Here is a 23294-nt window from a genome sequence, read left to right on the forward strand (position 1 = left end):
GTCTCACATATATAATTTGAAAGGGGGGGTCTGGGGGGGGGGGGCGCCCCCTCAGCAGATAGCTTTTGCTACTTGTTCTTCCCTAAAAAATGTCTCTTGCACAAAATGTTACGATTTTGTACTTTAGCCATACAAAAATGCCTTTTCATTATTGACCCACTGATACAACGAAGAAAGAGGCAGACATGCCTGTTAATTGATGTCTCTATACCAGCTGGCAGGATCATTACAAAGGAGGATACTGAAAAGTAACTGAATATAAAGACCTGAAAATTAAAATCTGAAGGTTTTTGAAAATGAAAATTGAAAACTAACATTAACGCCATACCTTTTAAAATGTGAACTGCCGAAGCAGTCTCTAAGAATTGGACTAAATTTAAAAAACGAAATTTCCGGTGAACACTTGCTATTGTTAGCACAGAAGTTGACTGTACTAGGCTCAACCAGAATCCACCGAAAGGTCCTTTAACTAAGTGGTGCAGTGCAAGTAAGCACTTATCGGTTCCCACACACCAGAACACCTCCATCTCCTACCATTCAAGGAAAGTAATCTCTTGGCAGACACTTACCCTGCCTCGGTTTCTCTGAAATAAGTTAAGTAGGCTGTGACTTGTCACCCCGAAAATGGAAGTGAATCTACAACCATCTTGCCAGCTAATCTAAAAACAGCCCTCACACTCTTAAGCATTGTTTGTTACCATATGAGGGCCTAAACCAACCTATCACACGTGTTTGCAAAGTGTTCAACTATGTTTAAAAATAAAAGCCTTATTTGCACCTTTGTAGGGCTGGGCCTCTTCCGTAGTGGAAGAGAGTTCAGGATTTCTCAGAGCTAAGCTTTTAAGGTTTGTGTTGTCCGAAACTGCGATGTAGATTTGTGCCCTTTGCTCTCGGTTTTTGGGCCTCCCTGTCGGTAGGAGAGGGATAAGAGACACTTACTCCAAGAGATGCTGTAACCGAGTGCAGTTTATTTGGAAAAGAAAACAAGCAAGAGTCAAGCTCATGCATATGACATTGACGAGTAAAATAAACATCAACAAGGAAAACATTACAATCAAAGTTCAACATCCTCCTTTAATGTTGACCTTGGTTTCAACTTATCCACATAACGAATTCAAAACTTTTAACAGTGCAATTCTGTACTTTGTTCACCTTCTGTTTCTTTTCCTCTTCATTTCCCATCACCTGTTTATCTTTTATTTACAAAACATTTTTGAGATCTAAACACAAATACGTCATTGAGCATGGGACAACTCATAACCATCAACTTCCTTATCCTCCACTGTTGATTTTTGTTTTCAAAATAAGTCTGAGCATCATGACCCTCTTTCAGATTCCAATGCCCAACATTTCTCTTCCTTTTAGAAAACTAATTTTTGGTAAAGCTTTGGTTAAAATATCCGCTTGTTGATATTTAGTATTAATGCCTTTTATGCAGATTATTTTTTCTTTGATCTTATCAGCGACATAATGATACTTAATGTCTAAATGCTTAATTCTACGGTTATTCGCAGGTGTCTCAGCGATAACAATGCAAGATTCATTATCTTCAAATACTGTTGTTGCCTCTAGCTTTTCTCCAAAATCCTCTAGTAACCTCCTAAACCATGCAATTTCCTGCACTGCTGAACATAAAGCAACAAGTTCAGCTTCAGTACTAGAAAGAGTTGCAATATTTTGTTTCCTTGTGACCCATGTCACTGAGTTTCCATAAATTTTCATTAAAGACCCAGTCACAGATTTTCTGTCTGTTATATCAGAAGCCCAATCCGAATCAACATAACATTTTAATGGACTTTCATCATTTCCTCTCTTTAAAATTAGACCCATTTTTGTTGTACCTTTTAAGTAACGAAATATTCGTTTTAAAATTATTAGAATTTCTTCGGTTGCATTTTCCTGAAACCTAGAAACATAATTTACTGCATAACTTATGTCAGGTCTAGTTCCCAACATTAAAAACATTAAAGATCCTATCATTTCTCTCACGGTTTTTTTCAATTCTTTACTTCCTTTTCCTGTGTCAGTTTTAGAGATTTTTAATCCAGGTTCCATTGGAGTTGAAACATAATTACAATTTTCCATGTTAAATTTTCGCAGAAGTTCCAGGATATACTTTTCTTGTTTTATTTTCATAACTCCATTTAGCTTATCATACTCTATTTCCAAACCTAAAAATGTTTTTAATTCACCTTTGTCTGTCGTGCTAAAATTTTCTCATTAATTTATCCTTGTAATATTCCATCAGTTTTTGATCATTTCCTGCCATCGCAATGTCATCCACGAATAATACTAAATATATTACCTTATCTGCAATGTTAATATAGTATAAACAATATCATTAACCCTTTAACCTACCACGAGTTAACGTCGTGTACGCATACCGCACGCCCGCCTACGCACGAGTTATCCTCGTGTTCGACCGCCGCCAGAGATTTCCCCTCTACTCACTCTTAATCGTGTATCATCATTAAGCATATAGGCCCTTTATAACATCAAATTCCAACCAAATCCGATCAAATAGACATCTGAAGACTGTGTCACCATCCTACCATCAAATTTTACGCCGCACTTTTTTGATCAAATGAGATCAACAGGATGCCATCAATTCATCATTTCCTGCCCCAAGAAACGTTTCCTGTCAATTTTCATTTTAAAATTAAAAGCAATTTAATATTTTTTTCAGACTGATACGCCCGACACTTTGATGCTACTTTTCGAATTGTTTCGAATTTGAGACGTCTATAGAGGCCTTATCATTCTGTCGGAAGGATGTGATCTACAAATGTAGACCTACTGCCATAGATCTGGCCATCCAAAACCGCAATCAAAAGTAACCTCTCATTTGCCGTCTTGGTTTGCCGTGAGGTAAACAATCCATTTCGTTTTCTACCGCGTTTAGTTCAGTTAGTGAAGTAAAAGTTTTTGAATTAAAAGATTTAATGAGATTTTTGTCATAAAATGGATAAACACCTAAGTGTCAATCTATTGCCGAAATAATTACCCTGATGAGTCTAAAATAAACTTCTAAATTTCGCGCTGCCGGGAAAAAAACCTAGAGGCCGGTCGCGGGCGGCCGCGCGAAAACCTAGCTCAAGTTAATATCGCGTGAAACCTAGGCTAATTATAAAATCATTTATCTGTCCATTCCAACAACGGCTTGCTTGTTTTATACCATACAGTGCCTTTTTAAGTTTCAAAACATGCCCTGTTTTACATTTGACTCCCTCTGGAGGAAAAATGTAAACATCATCTTCTAGAACAGCATTTAGGAATGCTCCTTTAACATCTAGTTGAAAAATATTTAGGTTGTACATGCAACTTATAGTTAAAAACATTCTAACAGTACTCATCTTAGCTACAGGGGCATAAATGTTATTGTAATCAAAACTCTCTTTCTGCGCAAAACCACGAGCTACTAGTCGCGCTTTGTAAACACTTTCAGCATTTTCACTTGATTTCTTTGCAAAAACCCACTTTGTATCCACAATCTCCATGTTCTCATTTACTTTGACTTCTTCCCATGTCTGTTGTTTTTCAATAGAATCAAGCTCTTTTTCTATAGCTTTTAACCATTTAGCTTCATCTTTTCTTCCTGCCACATCTTTAAAGTTCAACGGTACATCATTTGTATCAAATGCCATCATTGCCATAAAAAGTTCATACTCTTCTAAAAACTTTGGTAATTTTAATTGTCTTTTCGGTCTCTCATAAGTGCCTTCATCTCTCTTTGGCTCAATCTTGTCCTCTACCATTTTATCCCTTTTGGTTTCCTTTTCATCCTTATTTTGTACAATTTTTTCATCTAAATTATCATTTAATCTTATTTTCACAGTGTCATCATTATAATAAAATACAGTTTCATTGAATATTACGTCTCTCGAGACGATAATGGAATTTGTGTTCGGGTCCCACAGTCTGTAACCTGTCAGTGCATAACCTACCATTACACACTTAATAGCTTTCCCGTCTAACTTTTTCCTTAACTCATTGGGTACATGGGCATAAGCTGTTGAACCGAAAATGTTTAAATTTTTTATCACTGGTTTGTCTCCAAACCACAACTCAGCAGGTGTAAGATAATTTTGATTTGCAGCTGTTGGACTCCTATTTGTTAAATATGTTACTGTTCTTATTGCTTCAGTCCATAAGTATTTTGGAACTTTAGAATCATGCATTATGGCCCTGGCTTTCTTAACTAAAGTACGATTCATTCTCTCAGATTTACCATTTTGCTCAGGGGTGTATCTCACAGTATAGTCAATAAAAGTCCCATTACTTCTGCAAAAATCCTTAAATGCATTAGAAATGTATTCTCCACCATTGTCACACCTTAATGTGCTTATTTTTCGATTAAATTTACCCTGAGCCATACTTGCATATTGTTTTCAGCATTCAAAAACTTCGCTCTTATTTTTTATCATATACGTTATTACAAAACTGGTATAATCATCAATAAAAGATACAAAATAATTGCTTCCATCATGTGCTGTGGGAGTGATGGGGCCACATACATCTGAATGTACTATTTCTAAGATTCTTTTGCTTCTCCTTCTCTCACTGAATGGTGACCTAGTCGCTTTTCCAACAACACACGCTTCATAAAAACACAGCTTATTTATGACTTCATTTTCCAGACCATGTCTCATATTTTGCTGTTGCAGCATTTTGAGATATTGTTGATTTAAGTGGCCATATCTCTGATGCCACATATCTGATGAATCAGTTTGATTTTCTACATTCATAGACTCATACTTAATTCTCTTAAATTGTATTTCAAATAAGTTTTTCACTTCACCCATACCAAATAAATCATTCTTTTTGAACATTTTCACTTTTCCATCTTCGAAAGATACTTTAATTTCAGCAAGATTTAATTTTTTTACTGATAATAGATTTTTTCTAGCCTCTGGTGTGTAGAAAACATCCATGAATACACATTTTATCTCTTTTCCATTTAGAACACTTAAAACTTCTATGGTACCAACTCCCCATGCACACATATATTCATCTTGTTTTGCTACAGATATTTTTACAGGATTCTTAAACATTTCAATTTCTCTAAACAAACTTTTATCATTCGCGAGGTGATTCGTACATCCAGAGTCCATCAAGAAAATAACATGATCATTCTGACTTACAGTTTCTGTTGCCTTCAAGTTACCCGTCATAAACGCTATTGCTTCTTCATCATTTGGTGTGTTAGTTGGCATCTCTGCATGATTTGCTCTGTAGTAACCGCGACCTCTACCTCTGCCATAGCCTCTTCCTCTCGAGAATCCGCGCCAGCCACCTCGAGAGCCTCTGTGGTTTGACCGGAAATTCTGATGTGGCTCGTTCTGTCTGTTTCCATCTGATCCATCTTCACTTCTCCAGGATTTGTCTAAATTCTTCTGTGATCTGCACGATCTCCATTTATGTCCAGGTTTCCCACAGTTGAAACAGCCTCTGCCTCTTCCTGAGTTCACTGTAAAAGCTGTAGGCGTCTCAGTGATTGTCTCGTCCTTCTCGTTCCTTTGCTTCTTCTTTCTCAATTCTTCGCCCATCAGTCTGGAAGTCAGATTTGTGAGTGTTTGTTGTTTGATTCAGTTGATTCCCAAGCTGAAACAAAGGGTTCGTAATTTTCTGGCAACGTTGTTAAAATCTTGGCAATTATCATATCATCCTTAATTGAATTTTCTTCGATACCGTTTATCCTCTGTGCCAGATTTTCCACCTTACTTATATATTCTGAAATTGAGTCACTTTTGTTGTAACTGATTTCATAAAATTCGTGTATGAGGGTGCATTTCTTCTTCGTGTCGCCTTTTTCAAAAATTTCTTGTAATTTATTCATCATAACTTCCGCTGTTTCACAATTCATTATATGTGTTATTAAACGCTTATCGACTGTGGTCAATATGTACTTCTGGGCTGCACCGTCCTTTTTGTCCCACTCAGCCATTTCATCTACTTTACTTTCTGGCCTGGCATATTTTCCTCGAACAATGTTCAGTAATCCAAGGGATTTGAAAATCGCGTTAATCTGTAATTTCCACAACTGGAATGTTTCTTTTCCCTTTAGCCTTTCGATTTTTATGAATTCCTCCATGATAAATTTTTATTTATCGTATTCATCACTTTTTTAATAAAAAAAATTATTGTTCACATACACAAAATTGTCAGTACAGTACACTAAAATTTTTCCGTACAATACACAAAGAGATATTTCAAAAGTTCCTATTTTAATACGATGCTTGAGAATCAATTTTCCGCACAAAATTTATTTCTGCGACACACATTTCTTTAAAGCCGAAACTTCATCTCTCAATGCTTGGAGTTCTTCAACTTGTCTTTCTAATCGCGCGCGTTTTTTCGAATTTCGTCGACACCAAACCGTTATTCCGAAAAATATTAATATCGACGCTAGGAGGATCACGAGTACGTAAAGTACAATGTCATGGGTGCTTAGATCGTTCATCTCATTATCAACTCTGATTGTCTGCACAGGGGCAATATTATTTACGCTTCTATCTTCTTCTTTCGTCTTAGAATTTTTTCCACCCATATTCTCTTAACCGGCACTTCGCATTCGCGTTAGACTTGTAGGCCCATAACCTGTCGGTAGGAGAGGGATAAGAGACACTTACTCCAAGAGATGCTGTAACCGAGTGCAGTTTATTTGGAAAAGAAAACAAGCAAGAGTCAAGCTCATGCATATGACATTGACAAGTAAAATAAACATCAACAAGGAAAACATTACAATCAAAGTTCAACACTCCCTTTTCCAACCCATTCCGGTTTGTTCGATGATCTCATCTTGCCATGTCCTCTTTATTATACTTTTGCTCCTGTTTCCTGTAGGTGACCAGTCTCTTGTTATTCTTGCCCACCCACAGTTCTTTACTGCTATTTGTCCAGTTCATTTAAACTTTTTCGCTCTACTTGATTCCAGTGAGCCTGTTCTGTTTCTGATTTCTATGTTGAAAACTTCTTTTCTTCTTCTTCAGATTCTGCATATTTTCCTCGACATATCCAATAGCGCATTGCTAAACTTAATTGGGTATCAATATGTGTTAATTTAATTCTGCCCAAAAAGCTTTTTACCGAATCTGTTCTTGTGTGACCAGATCAGAACCAAGGAGGAATGAACCTGTTGTGGTAGAAGCAAATGGGAGGCCAGAATCCCCTCTTGCTGAATTAGATGTAGTCAAGTGGCTCGTTCATAAAGGACCAAATGACGAAGGACCAGAAATCCGAGGAGGGCATCCTCACGCTCTTATTGTTCATGCCACAAAAGCCAACAAAAATGGTAATGTTATATGCTTTTTCTCTAACTACCTTCATGAACCCCCATCACTTTCCACACTCTCAACATAAGTCTGAATTATTATGTTTATTCAATCATAATTTTTTTTAATTTTCTCGCAAGAATTTGACTTTCTCCTTGCCAGACTTTTTCATAATAATAGTATTACAGTTTCATTGCACATTAATATCTATTTCATCAGGGGTTTTTCTGCTTGATGACCAGCTCTCAACAGGATACCCTGAAAACGAACTGCATTGGTGCATTTTTGAGGTGGCTGGTGCTTGTTAGAGGTGCTCAATGTTTGTAAATGACAATGACTGCGAGTTTGGGGCGGGTTTTTTTTAATTGATGCTGATGTGTATCTGACACCACACTGCGCAGTGCAGTTTTCGCAGGTGGTTATTTTTCTGAAGCTTTTAAACTGTTGCAATCTTATTCTTTACAATTATCTTGTAACTTCAGTTGTTGAAATGCTCAGAATAATTTACTTTAAACGTCAATTATCAAAATTTTGTACTTTGAAAAAGTGAATGATCCATTTTGAAAATAATAACTAAATAGATAATGAACCTACATTACCTACAGATGGGAAGCGCTCAATGCTCAGGGTTATGCTCAAATTTTTTTTAATTTAACTTTGAGTAGTCATTCCTCTAAAAAATTAAATACAAGAGGAAGTCCACAACATTGCAAACCTAGGTACGTGGTCTGGTAGTTTTGTCATCAATATTTCCGGTAAATATTCACTTCATGCTCTAACTTTTGCGCCAATAAGAGAGCGTTTCCGGCAATCACCCAATGTAACCAGAAATTCTGAACATACTTTCAGTAAATATTTAAGTATATGACGCTGTAACTTTTGCGCCTAACGAGAGAGTGTTTCAAGCGATCATCGAATGTAACCCGAGATGCTGCATACTTCCGGTAGATATTCACCTGACAATTACCTTAGGCGCACCTTTAAAAAATAGTAAAACAGTTCTTTTTTAAGTATGAAGCTTATGACTTCATTAATGTTTTACGTCAGTAAGTCCCAATGCATCAACAAAAATATTTTTGGTCTCCTTTCCCAACTAATTAGAATTAAGAATTGAAAATACAGGTAACTCTAGGAACTTTGAGGGAGTGGTGACAACGAAGGACTTTTTTTTGGAGTGAAGGGGGCCAAGGAGGGCAGGAAGCATAATATATGTCATATTGACTGGAACAGAATATGACCACAAAATACCTATATGAATTACGTAGATATGTCACGACTCTCTAAGAAAAATCATGACCATAAATTTTTTTTAGATCAATGGAGCAACTGCTAAGTAATTTTTAAACTTCAAAATGTTTCAACAATTTTTGAGGTTTTCCAGAGATGTACGAATGGGATTGTTGTTCCTGCAAAAATGGTTTTCCGTAACCCGGCATACACCATAGTGCTCCGCTTTGGTGACCACAGAAAAATGGTCCATGCACACACTCTTAATTGAAAACTTACCTATCGCCTGTATAGAGACTCCCACGTTTTCCTGGTTCTTATCTTTTCCTTTTCTTCTCCTCTCGTTGCGGCAGGTGTGACCGTGAGGTTTCCCTATATTTTCATTTCTATTGCTCATTCAGCACTATATCAGCAGTGTCAGAAGGTGTAAGCTGCGATGTGGACGGATTATGTATGAGAGATGAGTCGATCAAAAATAAAGGAGGAACCTTGAATGAATGGACTCTGCATTTGCGCATTTTTCTTCTTCTTCGACATGAACCGACAGACTAGGCCGTATTCGTTAGGTTTTATCAAAGTAGAAGAAAGAGGGGTTTGTATCACAGGAATAGGCATTGTAGCATTTTTAGGGGGCTTAACTCAGGCCCCTATCTCAGCTTCACCTCGACCAAGGGTTCCTGGAAGTACGGAATCTTCTTCAAGATAAAAGGTGGTCGTGAGGCCAAGGGCTTCCCTTTGAAAATTTTGAAGCATTCAACCCCCTTTAGGCATTTTCAGGCTACTTTAACACCAAATTGTCACTAAAAATTTGGTGTACTTTGCCCGACCGTCACTTAAAATTAGCGGATTGTTCCAAGAGAGAATAGAGCTGGAGTAATTTGATTGCAAAGGAGGAGTTGCGATTTTGGCCGAAATCGGCCTCTCCACGGAGTCGGAATTTTTTTTTTATATTTGGTAGTCAACGATGCCTATTTTACAGAAATAGTCGGGTATTGCCGATACCTACATTTTTTGGCTCCGAAATAGGGACGTAAGCATGGCTCTAGAGCCCAAAATATCTGTAAATTAGCATTTTTCGCGGTTCTACCTCAGACCTGAGCCCAAAAGTGACGGGTAGGGTGTCCCAAATTTGAACCATCCAAAGAAATCTTGTTGGATGGTTCAAATTTGGGACACCCTAGTGACGGGTCATGAGCTTCGAATATGTATAAGGGACGCCTAGAGACGTACAATACGAGAATATGATCACCCGTCGCCTTTATGCTTCAGTTCAAAATCAATCTTTTCTAACTTATTAGCTCAAAATAACTGAAAATCCATGTTTTCCGCGGTTCTACCTCAAATTTCGACCTAGGCCCAAAGAGGTTGACAATATTCTCGCATACTACTTCTCTAAGTGTCCCTCACAACATATTTGAAGCTTGTGACCCATCATCTTTGGGCCCAGGTCGGAATCTAAGGTAGAACCACAGAAAATATGGATTTTCAGCTATTTTGAGCTAATAAGTTAAAGAAGTTCGATTTTGAACTTGGGCCCAAAAGTGACGATTGACCATATTGTTGTATGTTACTTTTCTTGGTGACCCTTACACCATATTTGAAGCTCAGGTTGTGTGATCCTGGTCTCCGGGTAATCACGGTGAACTTAGAATTTTCGATCAAAAATAATGAATCTTTTTTACTGTGCTAAAATTTTCATCAAGAACTTAATTCCCTGTACGAGCGATTCAAATCGGGATCCTGCAGATTAGGGTAGAGTTAGCTCCTAATGCCTTTTTAAGAAGACTAGGTCTTTCTTGAGCAAGCATATATGAATTCTAAGCTCCCTGAATCATTACAGTAATTGCTGCATCTTTGTTGCACCAATAATAGCATATCCTCCAGTCACAATCACTTCCAACCCTTTCTTCAGGAGGTAGGGTCAGACCCAACAGTTCTTCCAAAACTTTTCAAAACTTCCTCGTTTGGTAAACTTTAGCATACTTTTTTTTCCTTCATAGGCTGATTGTCGAGACTTTTAGGGGTTTTTTAAGGTGAAACTAATTTATAATACACTATTCCTTAAAAAGTAGCAAGAAAAGAAACAGTTTTTTTTCTTCTTTTTTTTTGGTGACCATGAGAAAAATTTGCGAACCCTGTGCATTAAGTGTCTCCCATTCGTAGGCACTGTAGGTTCATTACCTACTTAGATATTATTTTCAAAAAGAATCATTCTTTTTTTCAAAGTACAAGATACAAATTTGACAATTGACGTTTAAAGTAAATTATTCTTAGCATTTCAACGACTGAAGTTACGAAATAATTATAAAAACAAGGTTGCAACAGTTTAAATGCTTCCGAAAACAAACTGCCTGCGAAAACTGCAATGCGCGGCGTCACTTCAGATACACATTAGCGTTAATTAAAAAACCCGCGCAGAACTCGCCGCCATTGTTGTTTACAAAAGTTGCACAGAGAAAAAAAAGGAGGTGCTTGCATCTTGAGACTGTTTACCTCGTGACGTAGCTTGGTACAACATGGCCAGCAAAATACGGAATTCGAAGTATGAAAAACGGACCTTTACGTCTGATCTTTTTGCTTACATCAACTCATGATGTAATTTTGAACACTTTAAAAAGAATGACTTTTTCTGATAAACTGCACCATTTCCACGAAAATCGATGATAAAAGTCGTTCGTACCGACCTACGTCATCAAAAAAATCCAAGATGCCCGAGATGCAAACACCTCCTTTTTTCCTCTATGCAAAAATTGAGCACCTTGTACAAGCACCAGCCACCCCAAAAACGCACCAATGCGGTTTGTTTTCGGAGTGCCCTGTTGACGATCGGGTCGGTAGTCAGAACGATTCATTACATGAGCTAGTTTATCTTACCACATGGAACTTAATTATTTCTGCCAAGAGAATTTTCAAAATCTTAATTTTTCTTTTTTATTTCCATTTGTGTTCGCAATTTGTAAAGTTTGAATGAAACTTTCTCTGCCTCTGGTACCTAAATATTTATTTGACACTATCCATCAGCTATCATCGAATGCATTGGCAAACCTTTTATTCTTCTTTTTTTCTTCTTTTTTTTTGGATGTGAAGAGAATTTACTCTTACAGGTACAATAAGTCTCCATGTACCCTAATTTTCTGTATTGTTATTTTCTTGCTGCCTCTCATTTAAGAAGAAAATGGGACAGGTATAATTTTTTAATTCTGCTATGCAATTCCTACCATAGAATAAATTGATTTATTTTTCTCCATCAGTTTGCAGAATGACAAACTTAAATTACGGAAAATGGCTGCTTTGTCATTCTTCAAACCTATTACTTGTTTTTATTGGGTTCAAATCTTGCAACCCTGCAAATTTTTGGTATTCTCACTCGTAATAGTGGAGTCGCTTCGGGTAAAAATATTTAAAATTAGGCTACCAGCATGAAACTTGGTGAAAATGCAGTTTAAGGTACCTAAAATAAAAATCCGTCGGGACCCAAGGTGGATCTCCCATGGTTCCCCGTATTTTGACCGCCATTTTCCAAGATGGCCGCCATACGCTGATTTCCATTATTATCTCATTTTTCAGGCGTTCTAATTTAGCTATGAACATGAAATTTGGCAGGAATATACTTGAGTGTGTCTAGAATGAGGAAAATTTGACATTATAGTCCAGTCGGCCATTTTACCCTTGCTGTTGGCCGTCATTTTGAAAATTAGGGGTTCAGCGCCGTTTCTCCGCGGTTTATCAGATTCTCGCGGCTGCGTTGCAATGAGATGTATGAAATTTGGCAAGAATATGCATAAATATGTCGAGAACAAAAATCTATCGAGACTCAAGTTCAGTCGGCCATCTTTATCCTGGCTAATGGCCGCCATTTTTGAAATTAACAGCCCATAGTCCTGATCCTCCGCGGTTTCTCAAATTTGCGCGGCTGTTTTGCATCTGGACGCGTAAATTTTGGCAGGAATATCCATGAGTGTGTTGAAAATAGAAAGTCATCGAGACCCAAGTTTGGTCAGCCATTTTACCGCCAAACTTGACCGCCATATAGGAAGTAAGCTAATTGCCCTGTTCCTCCGAGGTTTGTCGGATTTTCGTGACTATTTTACAACTTTCTGCATGAAACTTGGAATGGGCACGTGTAAATATCGAAGGAACCCAAAAATCCTGAGATTTAAATGCAGTTATTGTTACCCCGGTTAATGGCCGCCATTTTGAGAATAAATGAGCAGACAATTTGTGTTTTTCCGAGGTATCTCAGACTTGGTGTTGCCCTGTAGCAGCCAAATGTATGAAATTTGGCAGGAATACCCTCGAATATAATTGAAAATACGAAACATGAAGACATTCGTTTAGAGGTAAAATGGCTTCTCGTGTTTTATCTTTCGATTAGAAAGCTAAAGAATCTTCTGATTTGAAATTTTGTGAATATCACCTTTAAAGGTTAGTGAAAAATTATTGGGGAGAGCTTTGATACGCTATGATTCCTAATTTTTTGTAATGAAAATAAAACATGAGAGCAAATAAGGCAAGTTGAAAGGCTGTTGCGCTGATTCTGGTTAAATCGGTCAACATAGGAAAAATTAGATTGATGGTGTTATTTGACAATATTAAATGCTCAGAATCACAATTAAAAAAGAAGAAAAACAAGTAGAAAGAAAGAAAGATAAAAACACAAATATTAGAGTTAAATTCGTTCAAACTTCGATGGGAAAAGATTATTTTATGGATAATAGAAGCAATATGTGGGAAAAGAAGTGTGATACTTTCAAATACATTAGTTTCTGGCTGATTTCAGCGGCAGCAGGAGGTAGGGTTTCTACAGCCAGAGGTATGGTTGATTCAACCACACTTCTGCCGTGCTAAGGAAGAACGCTGTATGAACATTCGAGAGTTGGCACATTAGGGTGCGTCAAAAAAAATGAAAGTCTGAAATGTTCCGCTCCCCAGGCGGTAATCGATGACGTTTGCTAGAAAGCATGTTTGCCAAAATTAGGGTCAATTTCAACCATTTTAAATGGTACCAAAGGTCAATTTTGTGATGAAATTATGATATTTAGGTTTAGACCTCGATTTCGTACAAAAAACTCGATTTTACGCTGAAATCGTGCGTTTACGAGAAAAATGCCACATTACTCAAGTTGTAGAAGATGGAATTTTACTCTAAGAAGACGTCTTGTAACCGATAAAAATCAAATTGAACTAGAAAAACTCAACTCGGTATTTATTTTTTTGGTCCTCAGAATTTCCGAGGTCTTAGAAAGTAGAGGTGTAAAAGACTCATTTTTCACGAAAATAAGTCGAAAGAGGGTGTAAATGAACTGTAGGTAAGTGTTGAGGATGCAAATGTCATCAGAACTTCCTCAGTTTCAAAAAAAGTTCCAACTATTTTGCACAATCCTCCAAAAAGTGTACGGCTCGAGAAGCAGGATCGTGCTATAATAGTAAGGAAGAAGTGCGGTTTGACCGGGGAAAGTTGCGTCACAAACTTTCCTTATGTAATCGTCATCAGTAGATCCTCCTGAACGACTTTCTAAAAGTTAAAAATGGTTTGACCCCGGAACACCCCTCAAAGTACTTAAAATTGAAAATGGCGGCCGTAATGAGGAGGTCCGGGTAATCGGTATTTTAAAATCCTCATTCTGTCTCATGTGAGGTATCATTTCCTAAGTAATTTTGGTCGTAGATTTCATAAATGAACTCCGCAAGGCCCCCCAGTCAAAGAGGGCGCTGTAAATCAAAGATGGCGGTCAAATGTGAAAGGCAGGAGGTTGCATTTTTTTAAATATTCACCAAAGGAACAAGGCAATTAGCGCAAGAGTTCTTCATTTCTGTGTAAATACAGTCGTAAACTTCATAAATGAAGGCATATCCCCCCCCCCCCCCCATCAAGAGAAGCGTCTCGAATTCAAGATTAAGTTTATGATATGTGTAGTAATAATACATTGATGGAAGAAAACAGGATAAATCATGTGTGCAGGGATTGCTAAAGAACGGTGAACACGCACGACAATTGGAAGAGAGTATCTGTTGACATACATTAACTCATTAACTCATAAAAGTGCGAACATGCTTCTGAGCTTACGTTTCTCTCCGTATTCGTATATTTATTTTAATTTCCTCTATTAAATACATGTATAACATCAAATTTAGGTTTCTTGGCCATAAATACATGAAAATAGAGACACTTCACTTTCCTTGTTCCTTTGATGAATATTTAAAAAAATGCAACCTCCTGCCTTTCACATTTGACCGCCATCTTTGATTTACAGCGCCCTCTTTGACTGGGGGGCCTTGCGGAGTTCATTTATGAAATCTACGACCAAAATTACTTAGGAAATGATACCTCACATGAGACAGAATGAGGATTTTAAAATACAGATTACCCGGACCTCCTCATTACGGCCGCCATTTTCAATTTTAAGTACTTTGAGGGGTGTTCCGGGGTCAAACCATTTTTAACTTTTAGAAAGTCGTTCAGGAGGATCTACTGATGACGATTACATAAGGAAAGTTTGTGACGCAACTTTCCCCGGTCAAACCGCACTTCTTCCTTACTATTATAGCACGATCCTGCTTCTCGAGCCGTACACTTTTTGGAGGATTGTGCAAAATAGTTGGAACTTGTTTTGAAATTGAGGAAGTTCCGATGACATTTGCATCCTCAACACTTGCCTACAGTTCATTTATACCCTGTTTCGACTTATTTTCGTGAAAAATGAGCCTTTTAAACCGCTACTTTGTGAGACCTCGGAAATTCTGAGGACCAAAAAAATAAATACTGAGGTGAGTTTTTCTAGTTCAATTTGATTTTTATCGTTCACAAAGACGTCTTCTTAGAGTAAAATTCCATCTTCTACAACTTGAGTAATGTGGCATTTTTCTCGTAAACGCACGATTTCAGCGTAAAATAGAGTTTTTTGTATGAAATCGAGGTCTAAACCTAAATATCATAATTTCATCACAAAATTGACCTTTGGTACCAGTTAAAATGGTTGAAATTGACCCTAATTTTGGCAAACATGCTTTTTCAGCAAACGTCATCGATTACTGCCTGGGGAGCGGAACATTTCAGACTTTCATTTTTTTTTGACGCACCCTAGTGACACATATCCTTCAATAAAAGCTTTATTTTTCAGGAAAGTTAAGAATATTTTTCCTTTATATTTTCAGAATTTTTAGGTAACATTGCGAACTAAACTGTCCGAAAAATTGGGCGGCAAATATTCATAAATTTACGAGGAAATTTGCGTTTTATGAAAAAAAATTTGGCAACACCTGAAGGTTCATGCGGCGTTCTTCCTTAGCATGGCAGACTTGTGGCTGCTGTAACTACCTTTTTGGTTTGCGCCAAAATTAGCCAAAAATATAGTTGACATTTTCACACTTACTGTTTCGCGCACTCAAAACAATATCCTTCTTATCACTAAGTGTAAAAAAGTGTATCAAACCCTTACATCTTGGGATAATTTAGAAAAGATATATGTTTTAGATAGATTTCAAAATTCATTTTGGATCAACTTGCCCATCATTTGTGCAAAGAGAGGTGCCCTGCAAGTTAAGCCTTGCACGTTTGCAGTTGGCTCATCACTATTTTTACAATATTTTGGCCCTATGTTCGAGGAAATTGGAATTGGCGTATCGAAGAACATATTTCTTATTGTCAGTTGGTAAAATATTTCACATTGTGAGTTGGTAAAATGACAATGTGAAATATGTTCTTCCATCTGGCGGTAAATGCTCGCCGCGAAAATCTGAGAAACATACAGTAAATGGGTCGGTCAGTAGTCCAGGCAAATAAGCCATGAAAGGGGCTATAGCCTGCAAAATCCCGGTTAGGCAATGTTTTCATCGATACCTATGTAGAATTTTTGACGCTGAATCCGAAATTCCAACTTGCGCCATTAAATTTCGACCGAGAGTTTGCCAAATTTTGGGCAAAAAACGGCCCTAAAATCGGCCTTTTTTCGGATTATGGCCTTGTAACTTCGCTAAAAATTGATCTGACTATAAATTAGTTATTTTCCAAAATAAAAGCTCGGTAGAAGTTCCTAGAAAAATGTCCAATAACACTTTTTTGCTCATGCCAAAATCGACGCGCTGGCGCTCTAAAAACTCTGAAAAATGTGCGAAAAATCGCATACTGTAATGTGTTGGGTTAGCCTTATTATTTACATCATTCCATTTCACTAAGATGTACATTTTATCATCTGCACTTAATTTGTCCAAAATTTACTCGTCGACGATTAAAACAGGAGACATCGGGCAAAACCGCGAAAACACAATTTTCGCTCATTTTTTAAAAGTCGAGCCGCGCCAGCGCGCTCGATATTGCCTCCAGAGCAAAAAAGAGTAAGAACTTTTTATAAGGAATTTAACGAGCTTTATTTCTGAAAATAACTAATTTTATCGTCAGAATCAATTTTTAAGCAAGTTACAGCCATAATCCGGAAAAAAGCCCAATGTTAGGCCATTTTTTGCCAAATTGGGCTACTTTCGGTCCGAATTTATGGCCCAAAGTTGAAATTCGGGATGTCAGCGGCAAAAATTACATAGGAATCGATGAAAACATTGCTAAACCCGGGATTTTAGCAAAAACCGCAAAAAAACGCGAATTTTCGTTCATTTTTTCGAAGTTCGGTGCCCGTCAGCGCGCTTAATTGCTGACAAAACAGTGTATAGGAATTTTTTTATTGGGAAATTTAAACGAACTTTTTTTTAAAACAACCAAATTGTCATTAGATCTATTTTGACGAGTTTACTGCCATAATCGCAAAAAACCAAATTTTTCACTCATTTTTTTCAAAGTTTGGAGCCCGCCACGCGCCTTGGATTTTGCCCTGAGAAAAAAATGGTATAGAAACATTTTATAGAAATTTAATCGAGCTTTATTCTGAAAAGAACTAATTTATCAGTCCAGATCAATGTTTAGCAAGTTACCAGGCCATAATCCGAAAAAAAGCCGAATTTTAGGCCTTTTTTGCACAAATTGGCAACTTTCCCGTCCGAATTTAATTTGGCGCAAAGTTGAAATTCGGAATTTAGCGCGTCAATAAATTACATAGGAATCGGATGAAAACATGGTGGCTACCTCGGATTTTTGCAGGCTCTTTTCCTTGTTTGCCCGGACTACAGTTGGAGTTGAGTAAATGGTACTCTACTTCCAAAATGGCAGTTAATAACATAGGTGAAGGGACGGCGGAACTAGGGTCTTGACGTTTTTGTACTTTCAACTTAATTGTGGGTGTGCCTATCTAGCTTCAAAACAGCCCCGGAAATCCGACAAACCTCGAAGTAACAGGGTAATTAGCTTACTTCCTATATGGCGGTCAAGTTCGGCGGTAAAATGGCTGACCAAACTTGGGTTTCGATGACTTTCTATTTTCAACACACTCATGGATATTCCTGCCAAAATTTACGCGTCCAGATGCAAAACAGCCGCGCAAATTTGAGAAACCGCGGAGGATCAGGACTATGGGCTGTTAATTTCAAAAATGGCGGCCATTAGCCAGGATAAAGATGGCCGACTGAACTTGAGTCTCGATAGATTTTTGTTCTCGACATATTTATGCATATTCTTGCCAAATTTCATACATCTCATTGCAACGCAGCCGCGAGAATCTGATAAACCGCGGAGAAACGGCGCTGAACCCCTAATTTTCAAAATGACGGCCAACAGCAAGGGTAAAATGGCCGACTGGACTATAATGTCAAATTTTCCTCATTCTAGACACACTCAAGTATATTCCTGCCAAATTTCATGTTCATAGCTAAATTAGAACGCCTGAAAAATGAGATACATACATATACATATAAGTTGCTTTACAGCACTCCCTCGCGCTCTACGACTCCTAACCTCCACTGCTCTCTTTCAAACCACTAATCTTAAGGCATTAAGCACCTTAACATTTCTGCTTCAATCCCCTCCCTCCAACCTTTCATTGGGCGCCCTCTGCGTCTTCTCCCAGGAGGAACCCAATCAAGGACCTTCTTCGGCAACCTGTCTCCTGCCATTCTCTGGACATGACCATACCTAATGAGTTGATTTGTCATAATGTCATGCACGATGGTCTGCTTGGCATCCATGATCTCCCGTACCGTCTCATTCCTGACGCGATCCTTTCAGGAAATACCAGCGGATCTATGCCAGAAGTCCATCTCTGTTGCCTTTAAAACCTCCCGGGTCCGCTGGCCCGGCCATACTTCGGCCATAGGTACTTCACACCCGTAGGTTACTATGCTCTTGACAATCGCGTTGTAGATCCTTCTTTTGTTCTCTTTGGAGATCCTTTGGTCCCAAAGGACTCCATTTAACATAGCGATTGCCTTTCTACCCTGCATATTCCTCTTCTTCATGGCCTGGTTCAATCTTCCATCCTGGGTCAGAATCACCTTAAATATTTGTAAATATCGCAGCTTCTAATTTGCCGCTCATCCTCTAATTCTATACTTCGCTGATTCCCGCCAACGGTCAACTTCTCGGTTTTGCTGACTTTCACCTCGAGGCCCCATTTCCGATACTCAGCCAACAACTTTCGGAAATGAGATAATAATGGAAATCAGCTTATGGCGGCCATCTTGGAAAAAAATACGGGGAAGCCTGGGAGATCCACCTTGGGTCCCGACAGATTTTTATTCTAGGTACCTAAAACTACATTTTCACCAAGTTTCATGCTGATAGTCCAATTTGAAATATTTTAGTGATTTTTGACCCTAAGCGACCCCACTATAGAGGGGGAGGTCGGCGTCAGTTTGGTGTCCCACTAAATGGACAATTTTTTGAAAATCGACAGCTTTTCATCCTGATACAGAAAAGTGTAAGTCTGTAAGACCGGAGTTGTTGCTTTCAGCCGTCGTATTTTTGCACCTTCAAGCCGTATTGCGGCCGAAAGAAACAGCTGCAGCCTTGCAGATGTAGGTGCTCAGAATTGGAATGAAAAGTTCTGTTGATTTCTAAAAAATTCGTCCATATCCAAGTGGGATACCAAATTGACGCCACACCCTTAGTCTAGTAGGATCTACTGAATGGATTTTAATTTTTTTTTCCTGCCTGATTCCTTAGAACGTCCTCTCTCATTTGATGTGTAATTTTTTTAATCATAAATTCGATCAGAGAGCTTTACTTTTAATTTCTTTCCCTCAAGTTTTAAAAATTATTACCTTTATAATAATTATTACCTAATCATGAGGAAGTCAATTAAAATTTGTATGTCAAAATATAATAAATCCAAAATAATTTATAAATCCAAGGGAATACGTGTCATATGAAAGAAAATTTTTCAAGATATGCGGCTTAAAGAGAACAATCTTTACATTTTTCAATAAAATCCATCCTGTAGATCTGGAGTAAAAGATACTTGGAGCAGTTTGATTTTTACATTGCTGGGATAAGCCATAATCGATTCTTCTCACAAGTGCTGACAACAACACAAAGTAAATATAGAAGATCAAGAAAAGAGTATGATAATGCCAAAATCTTGTCAAGAAATAAAAGAAACAAAACTGGAGCATTCAGATCTTTAAATGGACCAACCACTTTTCACGTAAATATTCAAGGTGAACGGAATGAATGAGTTTAAAGCAGCATCACATTTAATGACATTTTTCTCCCTCTCCAACCTGAAAAACTGAGTACTTATTCAATCATACAGCAATGAATAATATAATTTTAGAGTTTGTTTCAATACATTCAATTATTTTCACATTGAAAAGCAGTACAGCATGTTCACAGCACCTCATTTGTGGGTGTGTTTGTCATCCTATTTTTGTCTCTCTGCTGTTTCCCCATCAATTAGTGACGGCAAAAAATTAGTCAAATTGTATAGATTTTTCTGAAAAGTCTCGATTTTAGAAAATTAGGTTGGGATGAGGTTAGGGCAATGTAATCTTAAGGAGGGTGCCTGGACATGTGTGATGAGGAGACCCAAGGGTTAAAAAACCCAATCCTGACCATGATGTATTGAGGCATTTGCTGGAATAACCACTTTTAGCAGAAAACCTAGTTGTGAGAAAATCGCATTTGACGTTTTTATCAATAGATGCATTGCTGAGTTCGTGAGGACGGAAAGTTACCAAAGCATTTTTTAATAATTGGTTACACCCTTTGGATGATCCGTCGTGCATTTTAGAAAATATGTCAGTTTTTACTTTGAAACTGTTCATTTAAAATATGTTGTTATTGGGGGTTATTCCACCCACCACCTAGTCTCAAACTTACTAGTAAATTGAGGTATCTACATAATTATAATATAACGTAGTGAAATAGACAATTGAAGAGAATATTGTTGCCATTATACTTAAAATTTGATTGATAAACACATGCTGTGAAGCTCTTCTCGGCTTACACAGCCATCCTCAGCTAAATTTCTCAGCTACTCGATTTGGAGTTCAAGTTTACTTTGGGCAATGTTTAGAAATGTAATGAATGAAAATGAAATGAATGGAATGTTATGAATGTTTAGGTTGTTGTGTGTGTGATGTTAATCATAGATTTATACTCATCATGGTTGAAGTTATTCCTAGTCAGAACTTAACAATTTGGTTAATAAAGTCAAGTTTGTCTCTAAAAAGCTTTAAGTAGGTAATGATCTCTTATAAGGTGCGCGCGCAGGCACGTGATTTCAAGCGCTCAGGACGGAGAGCAGCTCCGGGTTGTAAGCCGGAGATGGAAGCTCATCGGAGCGCTTGAGCTGGCTGGACCAGGCGATGGTAGCCTGATGGGCAGGCAATCCGCGACGGTGGGCGCGGCGTCTTCAGGCTGTGCGCTTGAAGCGCGGTGAAGACCTCCAAGGGATACCTCCAGGGCTTGCCTAAGCGAATCGCTCCGGCGGATATCGCTACGAAGCGATTACGGGTATTTTTTTTTGGTTGTCAACTTTTAGGGGGAGTTTTTTAGGATTGGGCTGAATTGGCTGATTGGTAGCTACCGCCACCTAGAATGATAATGCACGCCTATTTTTAATGAAGAATAAATCTGTGTACCAATGCCTCAAATGAGATCTTTGGGTTGGTTTTACTTAGTATTAGAACATTCCTTCCTCTTACTTATTATAATGAGGCAAGTAATGAAATTGGAAACATTTTCTAAAAATTTGGTTCTGTACTAGGAATCCGAACAAGAGCCAATTGTATACATGCAATTGAAAGTAGTAGTGGACATCCTCTGGATAGAATTGATCAGGCAAGTGTATACAAAATTAAATGTAGCTCGTGCCCAGCAGTTTTTACAGGGAAAACAGAGCGTTCAGTACATACGAGATTAATTGAGCATTATCTGAAGACAATTCGAACGTGTACGAGCATATTAATAAAAGAGAACCACACAATAGACAATAATGTATCTGCATGTCATACCATCACAGACCATAATATTTTGAGAACATTGGAAATGTTTGAAATTCGTGTGGCTATGATTGATGATAAAACCCTATTAACTGTATAACTAGATTTAAATTTAGTGGGTAATGTTCTCATTGACTCCTGTTGCAATCCACCCTTGTAACTATTGATTGAACTATTTATAAATCTTGTGAATTGCATGTCTTCACCGTAGATGGCGCTAGTAGTAATGCAGTGCATCTTGTTATTCCTAGTTGTTTTTCTCGGCTCTGATCACTCAACTTATCCTCTCCGTCTCTGTGATGATCTCTAATTTTTGTACCAGCTTTAAGTTCAGATTTTATATGTATGATACTTTCAAAATATGCTCTACGTTTCAGTTTATTGTTTTATTTTATTCTGTGTTCAGTTTTCGGCATTGTCCGAAGATTGCCATGTGAACCGAAAAGCGCTTCTCAGAATACGCTCAACCAATAAAGTTAAGGTATCATGGCTACAACATTCTCTTCCTTTGTCTATTTCACTGTACCTAATCTGAAGGTTAAATGGCTTATTAATTGTTTAAGAAATACAACTGATGCTTTAAAGCCGACATAGAACTCCATGCAATGCAAAATGAAGGCCCTGTGGTGTTAATGAAGCGCCTGATTGCGTTGACGGGCAGCAGAACGCGCATAGATTTGCATTGACAGGTATTCATTCCTCCCGACACCCAATTTCAAAATGAAATGGCTACTTAATTTATTATAAACTCAAATTAGTTCTTTTTAACTGTCATGTAACATGAAGTGATGTTTATGTGCGAAAACCCAGTACTTGTATCTGTGGTTACTCCGTACACTAATTGCTCGGTCTGACCTCACTGCTCTAAATTTGTACTCTTTAGCCGAGTAATCAAGAGATTGACTTGCCATCACTATCAGCGATACCTAAGGGTACAATAATTTGAACGGACGAATGGGAAGAATATTCACCCATATGTATGGAGGTGGTCATTCCAGCATACGCCGTAATTCTAGGAAGCCCCCCCAAGTGTTCATTTTTATGAGCGGAGTGAACTTTAAAGTCTTACCGAACTGAGACAGCGATAAACTTGAAAGACATTGGTAAGAGAGTTTTTTCATGAAATATAACAGGTATTAAATTTTTTATTTTTTCAGATTTTCTTTATCAAGAAGCATTTTTGACAACATATCGTACGTTTATTTCTCCTTTAGACTTAGTAGATAAATTAGTTGAAAGACATCAGCGTTTTAGTCGTTCACCTGAGCTGAGTAGACAACGAGCAGCCAGAGAGGCATTTTCACTCTTGGTTAGAGTGGTCTCTGATCTTACGTAAGTCTCTTTCAGTATCACACTAAGCAAAATGAAAATTATAAATGAGAATAATATAAATAGGTACTTGTCAACTATGCCTGTTCACAGATAAAGAAACCTCAAGTGCCAAAAGACTCAGAATGTAGATGTAGTAGACAA

General features: G+C 37.8%; 1 protein-coding gene across 8 annotated transcripts in view; it reads left to right on the forward strand.

The window, feature by feature from the left end:
• C3G (C3G guanyl-nucleotide exchange factor) overlaps positions 1-23294 on the forward strand; it is a 358778-nt gene that overhangs the window by 216658 nt on the left and 118826 nt on the right. For all 8 annotated transcript variants that reach the window (XM_072297152.1, XM_072297154.1, XM_072297149.1 and 5 more), the window contains 2 exons: positions 7110-7291; positions 22979-23153. In XM_072297152.1, coding sequence (XP_072153253.1) covers positions 7110-7291; positions 22979-23153 — 357 coding nt within the window. The remainder of the gene's footprint in view (positions 1-7109; positions 7292-22978; positions 23154-23294) is intronic.

Source organism: Bemisia tabaci, chromosome 2 (genome assembly GCF_918797505.1).
Source record: "Bemisia tabaci chromosome 2, PGI_BMITA_v3".
In the NCBI taxonomy this organism is placed as follows: Eukaryota; Metazoa; Arthropoda; class Insecta; order Hemiptera; family Aleyrodidae; genus Bemisia; species Bemisia tabaci.